A 19,579-nucleotide genomic window follows, 5' to 3' on the forward strand; every position below is an offset into this window, starting at 1 on the left:
ATGCAGAGCTCGATCTCACAACTCTGAGATCACTAGCTGAGCCAAAATCAAGAGTCAGATGTTTAACCAACTGCATCACCCAGGGGCTCCTAAAATTGCAGGTATTTCTTTTTTAAAAAAATATTTTATTTATTTATTACAGACAGAGAGAGAGAGAGAGGCAGACACAGGCAGAGGGAGAAGCAGGCTCCATGCAGGGAGCCCGACTTGGGACTCGATCCTGGGTCTCCAGGATCACACCCCAGGCTGAAGGCAGCACTAAACCGCTGAGCCACCAGGGCTGCCCAGATTGCAGGTATTTCTATCATTCTTGTATTTTCACCATAATCTCTGCTCTGCCCATTCTATGGATTTTTTGTTAACCACAGCTCTGAGTAACAAAGCCTATCTTCACCAGTCCTGATACCACAGAGCCCACACTAATCAAGTTGGCTCCACATCCTCCCTTCTGTCCGTTCCTAAGCCCCTCTGCCCCAGCTCCCCCAATTTTTTTTTTTCCCCATCATCTGGACTTCTCTGCGCTATCCTTTGTATTGAACTTCCTTAGATATTATCACGTATTTACCTTTGATAAGCCTGGATTCATGAAATACTTTTTGGATTTTAAATCTTAATCTGTTAGCTGGCTGTCCCTACCATAAGCAGACTCAACGGAACAGATTCTTCTACAAGGATGTTACACTTATTCTCCTTACTTCAAAAATTAAGTCAATCAGCAGTCTGTACACCTATAGTACATCGGAGGAAACTATCTGGAGCTAATATTCCTTCTTAATATTGACAGACAGAATAAAGGCCATTAAAAGTTATTTATGTAATTTATAGACATCCAGAAATACATATTAGATCTCCTAAAAAGGTATTTAGCATATTAAAGCCTCTAGTCTTTAGTTTGATAACCTATCTTCCTTTTAACTATTCCTTTTTATTTTATTTATTTACGAGAGACACAGAGAGAGGCAGAGACCCAGGCAGAGGAAGAAGAAGGCTCCCTGCAGTGAGCCTGATGTGAGACTCGATCCCAGGATCCTGGGATCACAATCTGAATCAAAGGCAGACGCTCAACCACTGAGCCACCCAGGTGTCCCCCTTTTAACTATTCCTACACTTAACTGATCTGACTTGACGCTGAAGTCAAGAACATTTCCAAATCTGAAATGACAGGCTGTATTAGCTCAAGTTTTTGAAAAATGCTGGAGCCAATAAACTAATGGTATAATGGTGCAAAACGGAATCGAATCACCGATGGACGATGGGAAAAGCACCCAAAGGTAAGAACTCCAACAGAGGACATTTCTTCACTCCTGTCTTTTCAGGGGTTGTGTTCTCCTCCTCACAATCTCTCACCCAGGCACCCATCCTGGACACCAGTTATTCTCAAACTTAGGAACTTCAGAGCCACTTGGAGTGATTAGAACACACAGATCACACCACATTCCCACCTGAGCTTCTGACACCCTACACCTGGGGAGAGATGGGGCAATCACAGCTCTCAACTGTGACTTGAATCACGTGACATCGATGCTGCTAATCCAAAAACCACACCTGGAGAACCAAGGCTGTACATGATTCCAATCTCAGGCCAGAACCACAGCTGCAAGAAATAGAATATTCTTTACCTTTCTGTAACTCAGCTAAAATTGCATTTTAATCCCTCATTCTGCCAGGGTGGTGGAAACTTAATCGCTGTTCATTCAGGGTCCAACTTCTCCTTCCTCTGGATCCCACCTGTACTCGTTGTGCTAGGGTTACCATAATCAAGCACTCCAGACCGGTGGCTTAAACCATAGAAATTAATTTTCTCACAGTCCCAGAGGCTACGTAGTCTAAGATCAAAGTGGTGGCAGGTTTAGCTTCTTCTGAGGCCTCTCTCTGTGATCACAGATGGCCAACTTCTCCCTGGGTCTCCGCCTATGAGTGTGCATCCCTGGTGTCTTTTCGTGTCCAAATCCCCCCTTCTGATAAGGACACAGCCATGATGGATTAGGGCCCTTCATTATAACTTAATCACCTCTTTAAAAGCCCTGTCTCCAAATACAGTTGCATTGTGAGGTAGTAGAGGTTAGGATGTCAGTGTATGAGTTTTGGCAGAAGGGTGGAGAGTCACAGTGCAGCCCAAAATCCAGGGAGTTTTCATGTCGTTAGTGCTGGAGGGGAGTAGCTGAACCCTCAGATCTCAGGGTGACCCTCTCTCAATGCTGGCCTCTCCTGAGATGCTCTCATTCCCTCCTGGGATTCCCTTCATCTTCAGGAATTAGCCCATTCAGGACTCATTTGATCCGTTCCCCATCGATGGCTGCGTGGCTGCTTGTGTGATGTGCTGGGCCACTGGTGGCACCGTGATGTGGCCTGAGGCCTTCCATCACTTCTATGTGCCTGTATGGCCTTCCAGAAATGATTCTAGTTCCTCTGTGCTGTGCTAAGCACAGGGGATCATGCTGAGGCTATCTCTGGCCTCTCCCACACACAACCTTGAGTCTCAAGCACCTGAACTTCAACCTGGGCCTGAGCCACAGGTCCACTCTCCTCCCCAGATCATACACCTCCTCTGAAGTCATGGCTTCCCCACCTTACCACAGGGCTTGCTGGGAAGGGGGGTGCGAGCAGTCAGGATGCCAAGTCCTCATCTCAGATGCCACATCTGAACTCTCATAACTTCCTCTCTCACAACCTTGAGTCCCACCCCCACCAGGCAAGAGAACCCCTTTCCTGCTCTTGTGGGCAAGAAGCTCTGCTTTGTCTCTACAGGTTCTCTCCCAAGCAGACTGTCTGTGCTTCAGTCATTTCCACTCTCCTGTGCTGCAGGCACTTTTTGAAACCCAAACTTGTTTGGGTTGAAACCAAACTTGAAACCCAAATTTGGACTGTCTTCTCCCTCCCATCTACCCCATCCATTCTTCTGCCAAGAATTCCTCTTCTGATGCAAGACATGCAAAAGAACGAATTGCCCTGGGTGAGAGTGAGAAAAGGAAATACATCCATATTTCAGAACGTACCCTGCCGTGGCTCCTTGCTGCTTTAGCTAGTGAAAGTGCACCAAACGGGCCACATGGCCTTGCACATGACCCCTCATTGACAGATTAGGCTCTTGTACTGCCTCACCCATGGAGAAGTTAGAGTAAGACAGAACCACATTCTTTTCCCCTTGTCCCCACGGATGGACCAAGTGCCCTGCCACTGGCTAGTGCTGGCCTCAGAAGAGCAAATAATGGGCACATTAGCAGCAACAGCCCCTTCAGGCAGTGTTCTGAATAATCAAGTGTTTTTTTTCTCATCTTGAAGCTGTTAACAGAGATTCAATGCCCTGAAATTTCCAACTGTTGAAATTGGTTGAAAACACAGTATTGTCACATATTCTGGACTACATAAGAAGTAGGGGTCCCCTGGGGGGCTCAGTTGGTTAACCGTCTGCTGTTGGCTCAGGTCATGATCTCGGGGTCCTGGGGTGAGGCTCCCTGCTCAGCAGGGAGTCAACTTCTCCCTCTCCCCCTGCCTCTCTTCATGCTCATGCTCTCTCTCTCTTTCTCAGATAAATAAATAAAATCTTTAAAGAAAAAAACAAAAGCAAATTTACTATTGGTTGTTAAATGTCTTATGGTATAGAATTGGCCAAGTTTTAGTATAGGTGGCCCCACAGGTTTTCTCCTATTTAATCAGAAGTGAAAGTTTGATTGGGTTTCTTGTGTCTTGTAACTACATCCTTTTTTTTCTGAAGAACAAAATACATATTTTGATATGAGTATAAATATACCTTTTCCCTAAAAGCAGAAGTCTAGTCTATTTAGGTAAAATAAGAGACTGTGGGAGTCATGAAATACCTATGCATAGAAGCCACAGATAAGTGGTTGTGAAAAACCTCACAAAAGTGAGAATTTTGTATTAGAGTCACAAGTAAAACAAAATTATTATTTTCACTTTTGTGAAGTCTTAAGGGTTTTATTATTAACTTTCCACATCATACTTAAATATTTCATTACTTCAATAAAAATATAAAGTAGTCTGAATTTTTAAGGTACTGTATGCTAAACTATTTTGCAAACTCTCATGTACTTTATAAATGTGAGTTCTTACTTTTATTATGCTCCATGAAAAACCCACAAAGGAAATAGAGAAAACCCGTTACACTCATGTTACATCCTGAATAACTCCAAGACTAAAGGTCTTGGTTATATTACAAGATCATCTCTTCTACTTCTGTGTAGAAATTTTTAAAAATCCTACCAACAACATCCTCTAATGTCCTTTTACAAAAATAGACTCAGATTTTCCTGATTACAATTTTTAAATTTAAGTCAAATTCAACATTAATTCTGTATTTACAATTTTTCCCCCTCATTTGGAATAAAAGTCCACAAGGGCCCCGCCGAAATGTGATGTCTCGGCTTTTTTATATCTCAAAAGTTCTGGGAGTTCATTTCACTTTGTATTAAACCATTTGTAGATTTGGCAGCAACAGTCCACATGTTAAAGTACATGAATTTTCATTAAAACAATTCTTTCTCAAATAAATTTTCAAGTTTCAAAGAATTATTTTATTGACTTGCCTAAGTCAGTTAGGTCACCTGGTTTTAGCATTGTTTTTAGCACCCTCTGCTCTCTTTCTGAGAGGGTAACCAAAGGAGAAAATGATCTGCAAAAATCTGCTAATCCTGTTGGTCCCTCAAAAAAAAAAAAAAAAAAAAAAAAAGAAGAGGAAGAAGAAGAAGAAGAAGAAGAAGAAGAAGAAGAAGACTTCACAAAGTTGCCACCAATAAGCAAGGAAACATGCTCATTGTACACCCAACACCCATTCTTCCTCAGCTGCTTTTCTCCTAGGAAATTCATCACGCCGAATCCATGCAGACCATCCTCCTCCACGTCATACATCCAATGATTCATCTTTTCTTTTTTCTTCCTTCTTTCTTTTTTTGGACATGTCTTGGCGTAGTTATCCATTTTTGCCCTTGTATTATGGTTATTACTGAACACGCCTTTCTCTCTCACTGGGTGATGAGCTCCTCATGCACCATAGCCAGATCCGATAGCACTCCCAGCACAGTACCCTAAGAATATAAGAGATATATGTGTTGAAAGAATAAATGAGTAATTACTTGAAATTCTAGTACATATTCTATTAAGTAAAACACATGTAATATCAGTATGCATCATAATTAAGATGCAAAGAGGAAAGCGAATCATAAAAATTATACTACAAAAAAAATTATACTACAGTAGCTAATAAGCAAAAACATCTTTTAAAATATTTAGGAGACTTCTTTTGTTCAAACATGGATAATGTAAATTCTCATTAAGAGGCTGCTTCCTCATTGTTTTGTGATGAAATATGAGTGCAATTTCCTGTCCCTTCACTAGGGTCGGTTTCTCATCTTGGTGTTAAGTAGATTTATCCGGCTCCTCAACGGACAAGATCATCACCCCGAGAAACACGGGTAAGTGTAAGATTAAACAATACAATAAGATTTTTGTGTAGATAACATACTTTGGCGTGATTGTCAGTAATGTTCACAACCTTTTATTGAATTTAGGCTATATGAATGTGATAAAGCAGAACTTGAGAGAGAGAAATGAGGTTGACACATGGTTTCCTCTTCTCCGAGTAGAAATGTCAAAATTGCCATTTAGAAACAGGTAAAACTACCAATATTTAGAAGAGGCATATCCTTTTCAGGAAATATCATATAGGCAAATGGAATTAAGTGTTTGTGAAGAAATCTACCAGCTTCTGGCTATAGAGCCATCCCGTGCCATTTCCTCATTGGTACATTGGTCTCGTGATACTTTTTATGTCATCAGAAATAATGTGAAATTTGAAAATAGCATTTCCAGTATTATTAAGTAATAACTCTTACTTAACAAGTGGCTATCAGTGTCTGGCAGGTAGTAGTCTTAATAAACAGCTATTAAACTGAACAATGAAGGAAAGGCAAGTGTTTCCTATAACCTGTAGGAAAACATTTTATCTTTTGATCTTTGTCATCAATGACTTGTACTATTTTGAGGACCCAGTGAATAATAGGTATTTTTTAATACACTGAGAGTTATCTTCTTTTGGCATTTGGTAAAAATTCAAGTCAATATTAGAAACTTACCCAAATTTCTCAGCACTGGTTCTAAAAACAACATTGTTTAAAATTTATTAAGGCTGTAAAAATGATATCTGAAAAGATGTGTGAACAATAAGAACTATGGGTTTGATTAAAATCTCAGAAACAAAAAAAATCTCAGAGTCACACAAATTAATTCAACAACTATCATCTGCAGAGCTTGGTATCATATGTGAAATTTGCTGTACAAATTACACTCTGAGAACCCCTGGCGTCTCTGCTATGCTCTGGATAGACAGTCAGAGATGACCTCCTCTCAGGACACATAGGGGACAGCACAAGGACATCTACAGACTAGCAGTGTGTCATTCAAACATTACTATTATCTAATACATAGTGAAGTCCCCTCATGTGCCAGGAACTTTATGTGCGTCCTCATTTCACTGTCACGATAACTCTATAAAGTAGGTGTTAACTTTAGCTGTGAAAACCAGGAAGGATATTTTCACAGTTGAGGTATTCTCCCCAGACACGTGAGCCTAGTGATAGGTGGGACCAGTGCAGCCATCAGAGTAGAGTTCCGTCCTCAGTGACTTGTTCAGTACTTTGTGCATCTCAGACTTTTTTTCTAGTGTCGTTTTCTATCTTCACTTTTATCCTTTAGAGATCTCTTTAATGAGGATTTGGGGGGTAAATTTTCTCCGTGGAACTTTATCTTAAATTGTTCCTAATTTTGCTCCAGTTTTAACATTTAGTTCTGTTGTGTATATAATTATAAGATGACATAGATTTTCATGGTCATTTGGAAATAGAAACCCACTGTCTCCCGGTTTCTGTTATTCTCTCTGTGAAGTCTTTTGTCACTCTAAATTTCATTTTTTGTAGGCACTCCATTTTTTCTCTTTGGCCCCTTTTTTCTTAGTCTTAGATCAGCAGCTTCATTGCAGTGTGTCTAAGTGGATGTAGATTTTCATCTTTGTTTGTTTTTAAACCTATTTGAGATTTGCCAGGCTTCGTAAATCTGAGGATTCCATGTCCTTCATCCGTCCTAGACAGTTGTGAGTCATTCTCTCTCCAAACAATGCCGCTTCCCGGTTTTCTCTTTTCTGTTCCTTATGGAACTCCAGTTAAACATATGCTGACCTCTTCACTTTATCCTCCATGACTCTTTGTTTTTTTCCCATCTCCTTAATCTTCTGATGGTTTCATATTATTGCTTTACATCTATCTTGCAGTATATTAATTTTCTCTTCAGCAGAAGCTAATCAGTGGGATACTCCCTGTGATTTTTTTTCATTTAAATGATTACGTTTTTTTAAATTTCTGAACAGCTTACTTCAATCTTATTAAAAATATGACAATTTGTCTTTTGTGGTCTCTTGTTCCTCATTTATGTGTTGAAATTCCTTCCTTTATTTCTTATTAAACATACTTGTTTTGTGTTCTACCTCTATTGATTTTATCTCTAGAGCTTTTATGGATCTGCTATTCATCTTATCCATTTTTTTAAAAGATTTTATTTATTCAACAGAGAGAAAGAGCACAAGCTGAGGGAAGGCTGAGGGAGAGGGAGAAGGAGGCTCCCCGCTGAGCAGGGAGCCCAGCTCCAGGCTTAATCCCAGGACCCCAGGATCATGACCTGACTGAAGGTAGACATTTAACCGACTGAGCCACCCAGGTGCCCCCATCTTTCTCACTTTTGATAAATCTCAACGATAGTGGTTAATTTATGTGTGTATGTGTGTGTATGTTAATGGGCTTTTATTTGTTAGAATTCTGTGAGAATCCTTTTTTTATTTAATATATTCTTTTTTTTACATTTTTTAATTTAAATTCAATTTACCAACATATAGTATAACACCCAGTGCTCATCTCATAAAGTGCCCTCCTCAATGCCTCTCACCCAGTTACCCCATTCCCCCACCCACCTCCCCTTCGGCAACCCTTTGTTTGTTTCCCAGAGTTAGGAGTCTCTCATGATCTGTCTCCCTCTCTAATTTTTCCCGCTCAATTCCCCCTCCTTTCCCTTGTAATCCCTTCCACTATTTCTTATATTCCATGTATGAGTGAAATCATATGATGATTGTCCTTCTACTGACTTATTTCACTCAGCATAATACCTTCCAGTTCCATCCATGGTGAAGCAAATGGTGGGTATTCATCCTTTCTGATGGCTGAGTAATATTCCATTTTATATATATATCACATCTTCTTTATCCATTCATCTGTCGATGGACATCAAGTCTCCTTCCACAATTTGGCTATTGTGGACATTGCTGCTATCAACATTGGGGTGCAGGTGTCCTGGCATTTCACTGCATCTGTATCTTTGGGGTAAATCCCCAGGACTACAATTGCTAGGTCATAGGGTAGCTCTATTTTTAACTCTCTGAGGAACCTCCACACAGTTTTCCAGAGTGGCTGCACCAGTTCACATTCCCACCAACAGTGCAAGAGGGTCTCCACATCCTCTCCAACATTTGTTGTTGCCTATCTTGTTCATTGTCACCATTCTTACTGGTGTGAGGTTGTATCTCATTGTGGTTTTGATTTGTATTTCCCTGATGGTAAGTGATATGGAGCATTTTTTCATGTGCTTACTGGCCATGTGTATGTCATCTATGGAGAAATTTCTGTTCATGTCTTTTGCTCATTTCATGATTGGATTGTTTGTTTCTTGGATGTTGAGTTTGATAAGTTCTTTATAGATCTTGGATACTAGCCCTTTATCTGATATGTCATTTGCAAATATCTTCTCCCATTCTGTATGTTGTCTTTTAGTTTTGTTGATTGTTTCTTTTGCGGTGCAGAAGCTTTTTGTCCTGATGAAGTCCCAATAGTTCATTTTTGCTTTTGTTTCCCTGGCCTTCATATATGTATCTAGCAAGAAGTTTCTAGGGCCGAGATCACAGAGGTTGCTGCCTGTGTTCTTCTCTAGGATTTTGATGGATTCTTGTCTCACATTTAGATCTTTCAACCATTCTGAGTTTATCTTTGTGTATGTTGAAAGAGAATGGTCCAGTTTCATTCTTCTGCATGTGGCTGTCCAATTTTCCTAACACCACTTATTGAAGAAACTGTCCTTTTTCCAGTGGATATTCATTCCTGTTTTGTCGAATATTAGTTGACCATAGAGTTGAGTGTCCAGTTCTGGGTTCTTTATTCTGTTCCAGTGATCTATGTGTCTGTTTTTTGTGCCAGTACCATACTATCTTGATGATCACAGCTTTGTAATACAGCTTGAAATCCGGCATTGTGATGCCCCAGGCATTAGTTTTCTTTTTCGATATTCCTCTGACTATTCGGGGTCTTTTAGTTGACACACAATGTTATATTAGTTTCCGGTGGACAACATAATGATTCGATAACTCTATACCTTATTCTATGCTTGCTGCAAGTATACCTACCCTCTGTCACCACTACACAATGCAATATAATTCCACTAACTCTATTCCTTATGCTGTACCTTTCATGCCCATGACTTATTCATTCCATTACCGGAAGCCTGTATCTTCTACTCTCCTTCACCCAGTTTGTTCATCCTCGTGCTCCATCCCTCCTGGCAACCATTTGTTTTTTCTCTGAGAATTCTTTGAAGCTTAGGTTGAGAGAACTTTCCTCAAGGGATGATTTGTATTTACTTCTAGGTGTCCATAATATTTGTTTTTTCATATAGCAAACTTTCATTTTTGGTGAATTCATTTTCATATTGTTTAAATTATTTATTCTTTGTTTTGGTTTCTATGAATTACCTTTTATATACGAGAAAAGAAGTTAAATCATATCTGTTCTTAGGAAGGCCTATATACTCCATCTGCAGGTAATATAGATGTTGGTTGGTTGTCAAGATTCTTTATATCTCATCCCACATAGCCACTGATGCCACTTTTTAACTTTTTATTTGCAACATAACATCCATGCAGAAAAATGCACATGTCTTAGATGTACAGCTTGATGAGTGTCTACAAACTGAACTTTATTAAACATGGAATCAACATTCATAGCAAAACCAGAACATTACCAATTCTCAGAAGTCCCTCTCATGCCCACTTTCAGTCATTACTCAGCCCCTCCCTCAAGGTAACCACTATCTGACTTCTTTTTTTTCTCCTGACATTTAAATGTTTAACATGATACTCTATAACCAAATCATACAAGAATTTGTCCACCTAATGTCCAGCAAGCCAGTAAAAACTGTCACTGAGCTTTTGCAGTGAAGAGAGATAGGCTCTTTATTGGTGTGGCACTACCCAGGAGAATGGGAAGCTAATACTCTATAGTCCTGAATTCCCCAATGGCTTGCAAGTGAGAGCATTGAAGGGCAAAATTTAGGCAAGGGTCTCCTGAGGAAGTGGACATCATTGAGTGGAGGTCCATGAGGTAATGCAAGCAGAGATCTCCTGAGAAGGCAGATATTATTGAGTGGAGGGCCATAAAGTAATGCTAGAAGGTCTCCTGAGAAGGTGGACATTGTTGAGTGGGGGGGGGGGTACATGGAGTCATGCTAGCAGAGGTCTCCTGAGAAGATGGACACTGTTGAATGGAGGCTCATGAGGTCATGCTAACAGGTGCTCTGATTCTGCTTCATCTGGCCCCCTGAAGTGTTTTCCATTTCAAGAGCCTTAGATTCTGAAAAATATGTTTATTCTTTCTGTGAGAGATTGTATTGGGTACATTTGGTAATTATATTTTTAAGGTAGTGTTGATTAACTACTTGTAAGCTAGTGGGGTTACATTCCTACAGGTTCCCTAGTCTGTCTAGCCATGACTGGTGTGGTATAACCTCTAGGGTTCATTCTTGCATCTGAACTGACAAGATGGATTCTGGCTTCAACTCCACATGATTTTGGCAACAATGTAGAAGTATCATGCTACATATATCTCAATCTCACAATTGGTCTTATTTATGTTTTTTTCCTTACTACATTATTGAGTGGTGAAAGATGATATTAATTTCAACTTTGAAATAATTCACAGAGGATTTCTGAATTCAACAATAGATTTCAAAACTCAGCTTCATGACTCTTAAGAACTAGGGGATTGTTTGGAGTGTGGTAGCAGGGTATTTGCTCCTTTTAGCCGTCTACTTCTCAAATCAAGGGCAGGAAAAATAAAAACCTAAGTAAATCTGCTACATTATCCACTTTGGAAAAGAAACACTTGAAATCTATAGGCTCATAATGTATCATTACTAAGAGGGAGGACATGATGTGAGATAATTTTTATAAGTTTATTTGAAGCCCCTGTAGTATAATACAATATGAATGTTATGTTTTCTAGAAAACATGAGGTCACTTCCTAATTTACATAAATTATTATTCATAAATTATTTTCTTTAATTAGATCTGTTATTTATGGCTAGAAGACTTGTACTAATCTATTGGTGCTACTATTTCAGTAGAAAATAGAACGTATTCTATTCTTTCTCAATAAAGCTTGTCTGCATTGCTGCAAAAATACATCAGCTTTCTAGGGCTTTTTATGTCAAAAGCAAAAGGCAAAATAGTTAAGAGTCAAGAGGCTTTATTTAGCATTCCAACCTAGGATTGTGGCTAAATTCTACCAAAGATTATATAGGTATTTGGGGGCTAATGGCTTAATATGTGGCTCAATTCTTTGCTTGTAATAGAAGATTATAATAAGTCCTTGTTTCTGTAGATTGTCTCTGTTTGTTTATGGTCTATGTTACCTTTGGGCTCTCTCTTCACTTATGGGATCCCCTTTAATATTTCTTGCAAGGCTGGTTTAGTGGTCACATATTGTTTTAGTTTTGTTTGTTTGTTTGTTTGTTTGTTTTAGAAGATTTTTATCTCTCCTTCCATTTTGAATGACAGCCTTGCTGAATAAAGTATTCTTGCCTGCATGTTTTTCTCTTAGTACACTGAATATATCATGCCAGCCCTTTCTGGCCTGCCAGGTCTTTGTGGATAGGTCTGTTACCAGTCTAATGTGTCTACTCCTGTAGGTTAAGAACCTCTTGTCTTGATCTGCTTTCAAGATTTTCTCTTTATCTCTGAAACTTGCAGTCTTCCCTATTATATGTCAGGGTGTTGATCTATTTTTATTGATTTTTGGAGGGGTCCTCTCTACTTCTTGGACTTGAATGCTTGTTTCCTTCCCCAGATTAGGGAAATTCTCAGTTATAATTTGCTCAAATATACTTTCTGCTCCTCTCTCTCTCTTCTTTCTCAAGGACCCCAATAATTCTAATATTATTTTGTTTTATGGTACAGCTGACTTTTCATGGCTACCCCAAAGATACCAATGTAGTGATCCGAAGGGACACCTGCACACCAATGTTCATAGCCAAACTGTGAAAAGAGCCAAGATGTCTATTGATAGATGAATGGTTAAAGATGTAATATATATATATATATATATATATATATATATACACACACACACAATGGAATATTACTCAGCCATCAGAAAGGAAAAATACTTACCATTTATGTCAGTGTGGTTGGAACTGGAGGGTATAATGCTGAGTGAAATAAGTCAATCAGAGAAAGACAATTATATGGTATCACTCATATGTGGAATATAAGAAACAGTGCAGAGAGTCATAGAAGAAGGGAAGGAAAACTGAATAGGAAGCCATCAGAGAAGGAGAAAAACCATGAGAAACTCTTAACTATAGGAAACAAACTGAGAGTTCTTAGAAGGGAGGTGGAGGGGGGTGGATAGCGTAACTGGGTGATGAGCATTAAGGAGGGCATGTAATGTGATGACCACTGGGTATTATACACAACTGATAAATCATTGCATACTACATCTGAAACTAATGTTGTACTATGTGTTGGCTAATCGAATTTAAATAAAATTTTAAAAAATAAGCTTATAATAAATAGCACAGAATTAATAATACATAATTAATACATAAATTATAATACATAATACATAAATTAAAACAAGTATGCATGTCATTTAATATGGTGCCTAGCACATAGAAAGCCTTTAATAAATGGACTGCTACTCTGATTTCTTACAGAATAGATTAACTTTACCTCCTTTTTAATCAGATAGTGTATATTCTTTTGTGCCTGCCTTTTTCTATTGGCCCACATTATGTTTCAGAGCTTCAAGTGTGTTCTTGTACACAGCAATAATTTTTTCATTTTCAAAGATGTACAGATTTCAATTGTGTCAACATGTCACAATTTACTTATCTATTCTATTGCAGGTGGTCATTCCACTTGGGAAATACTACAAATAATGCTACTGTCAATATTCTATTTCTACCACATGTCTTTAGGGAAGCATATGTATGTATTTCTGTTGATCATATACCTGGAAGTGGCATTACTGAACCACATGGTATATACATAAATGTCAAAACAATTTTCCATTCAACAGTATATAAGAGTCTCAGGTGCTCTACATCCTCACCACAGCTTGGCATTTTCTGTCTTTTTCATTTTATTTATTCTGGTGGGTGTGTACTTGTGTCTCATTGTGGTTTTAGTTTATTTCCTTGATGACTGATAAAGTGGAGCACATAGATCAGTACTAGTTTGTAGCTGGCCTGCAGCTTGCAGAACTAAACTAAGAGTATAGACTCAGGCCCCATTCCTAAGTGAGGACCAGCCAAAGGCCATGAACACTCAGGGATTTTCGTCATAGCTCCTCACAGAAGCAAAGCTGAGACAGGGAACTTGCCAACTTTCCCCTGCTGTCTACAAGTAGCTGTCCAGTTTGTTGTTTTATTATGTTTATTTTCTAGTTCACCTTTGTCATGAGGGCAAAGGCTCTAGCATTCACACACATTTGGGATGGCTGCGAATCACTTTCTGCCTGTGAGAGTTTGTGCTCTGTCTCTAGCTTCTCTGCATTAGAGGCTCTAATCAGTTCTTCTGATCCACATAGGCCTTCAGGACATCCAGAGTTTTCTGCTCACTTATGCTCCTGATCTCAGCTCCCACTTCTTTTTTTTTCCATAACAATTTTTGCCCCTCTCTGGAAGTTTCACCTTTTGACTTAAAACGTTGTTTTTTCACATTTTGTTCCTATTTCTAGGTGTGGCAAAACAAGAAGATTTCAGGAATTTTCGTTCTCCACTTTGTTTTAAGAATGACATATAAATAGGTACTCTGAATATGGTTTATTGTGCTAGCAGAACCCTCGTGACTTGTGGTGGCAAGGCCTCTGCTGTTCTCAGGGCCCACTGATACTTGGAAAGAATTTTGGTGTCATTGAGGCCCCATATCACACAAGAAGGCCAATCTTCCTTTCCTTCCATAGTGACTCTACAAAGTGTTCTGTGAAGCTCCCCATCACATAAATCATCCAAAGCACTAATAGGCCTCACTAGCAAAGGAAAATAGACAGAAGTGTTTCTCTACTCCACTCTGAAGAGAAGAGTGGGGTCTCTGTTCCTATGAGAATCCATAACATCAGACCTTTAGAAAGAAACTAAGCTAATAGACTATTGGGTACAAAGGTAGACACAGATGATGAGAACATTCTGCCCTCTTTTTCACAAAAGTATGAGGAAAAAAAAGTACCCACACAAAGGAAGTAAAGGGAAAACATAAGAGGCAGCATTGTCTAATTATTTATAAGATTGAGCAAGCCACTATATTTTGAAATATTTCACTTTATTAAATTTCTTGTGACAATATCTTCTTAGCTGATAAGCTAACATTGAAAGTGCTTCATACCTAGGCTGCATGTGAAATTAAACATTTGAAATCATATACCTATATGGTTCACCATGGCTCAAAAGCATCTACTGATTACAAACAAATCACTACATTTGCCATTTTTATTAGCTCCAAAAGCAACATTGTAACTTTAGTTTTGTGATCAGGTCCAGTGAGAAATAGAGTTGTCTCTAATCTATTACCCTGTGGATAATTCTTGTTTGAAACAGAGAAAAAATTCTCAGCCTGATTTCATTCACCAAAGTCAACTAAATAATTTCCCTTTTTAAACAACTTCGTTGTAATTTAATACATTTTTGATAACTTCAAGAAATGAAATAAAAGAAGGTTGTTTCAAAATCATGATGCATCTGCTAAACATCTAAACAATTCTAGTTCATCTTTCATTACAGGAACAAAGGCATTTAAAAAAGAGATGCTAATATCTGTGAAAACAAAGTCGTCTGTATTCACGTGTACACCAGTCTCCTGAATTTTGTGAAGGAAAAACAAAATGCGGACAACACTCTGTGGACCCTGAGGGATGACCCAGTTAGTCCCTGAGAGTTCTTCATCAGCATTCTGTGATAATAGAATGTGGACTTCTGCCCATTAAAATCCACTGACCATTGAGGCTAACTGCCAGGAGACTGGATTCTGACTTCCAACCATTGGTATCTTTGTGAAAATCGGTCTACATCCACCCTTTAAAAGCACTGATGAATCAGTCAGAACTTTTGAAAGCAAAGAAAAATTGACAAATTTTAGTAAAACAAAGGAGTTGTTAAATACAAACTAGAAGGAGGCAAGACTTAACTTACAATTTACCCTCTAAGAACAAATGTAGTTGCCACGTTAATAGGAAAAAATGAACAGCACGTGTATTGAAGAACAACACTACCTGGATCACTACTTGTTTCCAGTCGTTTACATCTTTGTGGTCATAGCCAGTGTTCCAGCCAACATCGGGTCTCTGTGTGTGTCTTTTCTGCAAGCAAAGAAGGAGAATGAACTAGGAATTTACCTCTTCAGTTTATCACTATCAGATCTGCTCTACACGTTAACTCTCCCTCTATGGATTGATTACACTTTGAATAACGACAACTGGACTTTCTCTCCTGCCTTGTGCAAGAGCAGTGCTTTCTTCATGTACATGAACTTTTACAGCAGCACAGCGTTCCTCACCTGTATCGCCATTGATCGGTACTTAGCGGTGGTCCACCCTTTGAAGTTTTCTTTTGTAAGAACAAGAAGGTTTGCATTCGTGGCCAGCCTGTCCATCTGGGTATTGGAAACCATGTTCAATGGCGTCATTCTGTGGGAAGATGAAACAGCTATAGAATATTGTGACGCCAAAAAGTCTAATTTTACTTTATGCTATGACAAATACCCCCTAGAGAAGTGGCAAATCAGTTTGAACTTGTTTAGGACATGTACAGGCTATGCAATACCATTGGTCATTATAATGATTTGCAACCAGAAAGTCTACCAAGCTGTGCAGCATAATCAAGCCACGGAAGACGGTGAAAAGAAGAGAATCATAAAACTGCTTATGAGTATCACATTGACTTTTGTCTTGTGTTTTACTCCGTTTCATGTGATGCTGCTGATTCGCAGCATCTTAGAGCATGATGTGGACTTCAATGAACATATCTTTGACCACAACAAGTCTGGGAGGCAGACTTACAAAATGTACAGAATCACAGTTGCATTAACAAGTTTAAATTGTGTGGCAGATCCAATTCTGTACTGTTTTGTAACTGAAACAGGAAGATCTGATATGTGGAATATACTAAAATTCTGTACTGGGAAGCTTAATAACTCACAAGGACAAAGAAAAAGGATACTTTCTATGTCTACAAGAGATACCATGGAATTAGACATCTTGGAGTAGGAGCAAATAATGTTTATAAGGTACACAGTAGCGTATCATCAAGATGATATTTTGAAGAGGAAATCAAACATGGGAGAGGACTAAGTGTTCCAACTGAGTATTTTAATCTTTTAGAAGCATGGTGTATAGTTCCCTGACTTTTGTTAAATTGAATATTAAACAAAGTTTAATATAATCCTAATGACTCAAGATCATTATTATCGATAGCAAATCTTTTTTTTTTTTAATCTATGCTATAACCTTTCAGAAGTTAGTAGATGTACAGAACTCCGTGTCCTTAAATCAGTGAGATTTGTGTCTGGTTTTCATGATTTTTGTCACTCTTTCTATGGATTTCAGACCATCAACTATCACTTTTCCCAAAAGTAGTTACCTATCTCCAACAACCCCAACTCCTAAATATCGCTTCTAATCTTCTCATTAGGTAACAAAAATTTATTAAGCCCCCTCTATGTACTAAGCTTTGTGTTAAGTACTGGGGTTACAAAAGAAATGGTCTCATGAAGTCAGATGAAGCTTACATCAGTTTGGAAACCTAGTCATTGGGCTTGTAAGGCTTTTTATAAAGAAAGTAAATAGGAGTCTGAAGGCCTCTTCCATGATATAAAGCTATGGGCTACGTGAATGTTCTTTCAGCTACTCAGAGACATTCTTTAGTTTCTTCAAAATCATAATTTTTTTAAAAAATTTACAGTTGAGTACAACATAGCTAAAGTTACCAGAAGCTTAATGTTTAGACAAAAAGCTATATTAAAGACAACAAAGACACATATTCTATTAAATCTTAGAGTCAGAGACTTCTTTTTGGACTTAACATATTTAGAGAATGTTGATATAATGCATTCTTTTATGTTTATAATTACTTGTAGAAATTACTCTGCCTAGTTTTAAGTAGGCATTCATTAGATAAATGTTTTTGTGAACCAAAGTATTTTTCCAGATTAAAAAAAAATTTTTTTATAATGCACTTCTCCTTATTTCTCTTTCCTGTCTGTTTCTTATCTGTTCCTTCTACTCCCCCTCCCTGCAAAATGATCTGATAGCAAATGTCCTGGTACCATTTGGTGCCCTCACATTAGAAAACAAACATCCTGGGAACAAGAAAGACTGTATCTTTTCAGTAATAAATTTATAGACACACACTGAAAAACCAGTGAGTGCACAAACAGACTAAATTTTCTATTACACTTTTTTGTGATGGTTTGGGTACACAAGAGAAAACCACCTTGCTTTGAGGTCATGTGTATACCCTGTTCTTTGTATTTTTATGATCATAAAATTTTTGGAGACTTAGTAGATTCTGTTTTGTCACACTGAGATACATTTACGTATGCTTAAAGGCTAAAGATATGCCATTAAAATGAAGAGTAATTAAAACAGTTTAGGCCGTTTGATTAATTATTGATAAGTTATTGGCAACCTATAAGTTGAATACTTGTAAAACCAAGAGATCCAAAAACAATTTTACCCACATATGAAAACCCAAAATGCTGATTATCCTGTCCAAGATGACACAGTAAGTTGGAAGCAGGGTCAGGTTTGAACCCCCAGATCCAGACTACCCTCTAGAGTTACTTTTCCTCCTTCATGTTTATTTGTTTGTTTGTTTTTAACATTTCAATCATTTCTTTCTTTAGGGATGCAAAAGATTTAGAGGCATGAAGAGTTGTTCAGGAGAGTCATGATCTTGATCTTGATCTTTAGATCAAGATAAGGGGGGAAAGGAGAGTTATTTTATTAATGAATGCCTCTGGGACCATAATAAATCATGCGGGTAGTACCTAAGCTCATCTGTTACAAAGAACTGGTTAGGCAGTTTGCCTCAGTTGGTTATATAAAGAGATGCAGCATACAAATTCATGGCACCCTTAATAACAATGCCCTACGTGATTAACAGCAGACTCATTCGTTCAGAATGCTGTAGGATAAGTTAAAAATGAACCAGACCTCCAAAATCTTCGAGCAGCCTCACCATCCTGACTGAGCAGGCCCGGCCTCAGAGAATCCCCAGTGGCGGGATGCTCTCATAATTTTAGGACAAAGCACTCTAGATATGATCTAAAATTTTCTACAGTCTTGACATTGGAAAGTTAATCCTTCAGTTTTGAAAAGCTTTTTAAGCTCCTAACTACAGTCCTCCATTAAACTGAAAGTATATCTGGAAGGAGAAAGACCCTGTAGCTATTATCACCTGGGACTTGGTTCGTAGAAGACCTAGACTAGAACACCACTGACCACCCACTGTCTGACCTTAAAGAGTTTGGTGTTTTCCCTAAGGCTCAGTTTCTATACGCTGCAGGGGCAACAGCAATACTAGCTTTTAACAAGTAGGTGTGAAAACCACTGTAAACGTTGGTGAGATTTCTAGATGTTCATTATTAGTTATTTTCATCTTTATCAGGATTAGTGGACAGCTACCCAAGAGATAGAAAAGTCCCCAGGACATTGGGGTAGAAATGTGGCAACATGAGCTGATGGCAGCTGGCTGCAGCACACCGCGGCTGTGGTTTCTTCTTCCGGGGTGGATAAACACAACTGTGAAGGTAAGTTAGGGGTGATGGTAGTTCCTGGCTCTGTGGCACGTTCTCAATCCTGCCTGCTCCTAGGGGTCACAGTGCTGAGGAGAGATCCACTGTGGACATCACAATGAACAGAGGGGTGGACACTCCTTTTTAATTTGTTCATATTTTCTGGATTTTTATTTCCTTCTTCAGAATTTTTTTTTTAAGATTTGTTTATTTTAGAGAGAGAGAAAGAGAGAGAGAGCACATGTGCTGGGAGGAGGGGCAGAGGGAAGGGGCTCCCTGATACAGAGCAGGGAACCTGACATGTGGTTTGATCTCATAGCGCTGAAATCAAGAGTCAGATACTGCGGTTAAGCATCTGCCTTTGGCTGGGATAAGGATCCTGGGGTGTCGGGATCGAGCCCCACATTGGGCTTTCTGCTCGATGGAGAGCCTGCTTCTCTCCCCACTGCTTATGCTCCCTCTTGCTCTCTC

At 38.7% G+C, this 19,579-nt stretch overlaps 1 protein-coding gene across 23 annotated transcripts in view; it reads left to right on the plus strand.

Moving 5' to 3' along the window:
- The window catches only part of GPR65 (G protein-coupled receptor 65), a 63,842-nt gene that overhangs the window by 9,649 nt on the left and 34,614 nt on the right, over nt 1-19,579 (plus strand). For 12 of the 23 annotated variants that reach the window (XR_012037042.1, XR_012037038.1, XR_012037041.1 and 9 more), the window contains exons 4-6: nt 143-295; nt 5,353-5,429; nt 18,982-19,123. Coding sequence is in view for 9 of the 23 variants with exons in the window: in XM_072839601.1 (XP_072695702.1) it covers nt 15,555-16,580 (1,026 nt within the window). In the remaining 14 variants the exon portion in view is untranslated. Of the gene's footprint in view, nt 1-142; nt 296-947; nt 1,272-5,352; nt 5,430-7,557; nt 7,723-15,099; nt 16,756-18,981; nt 19,124-19,579 lie in introns of those variants that run through there. The other 11 variants (XM_072839605.1, XM_072839603.1, XM_072839604.1 and 8 more) reach the window with 8 other exon arrangements.

Source organism: Canis lupus, chromosome 9 (genome assembly GCF_048164855.1).
Source record: "Canis lupus baileyi chromosome 9, mCanLup2.hap1, whole genome shotgun sequence".
Taxonomy (NCBI): Eukaryota; Metazoa; Chordata; class Mammalia; order Carnivora; family Canidae; genus Canis; species Canis lupus.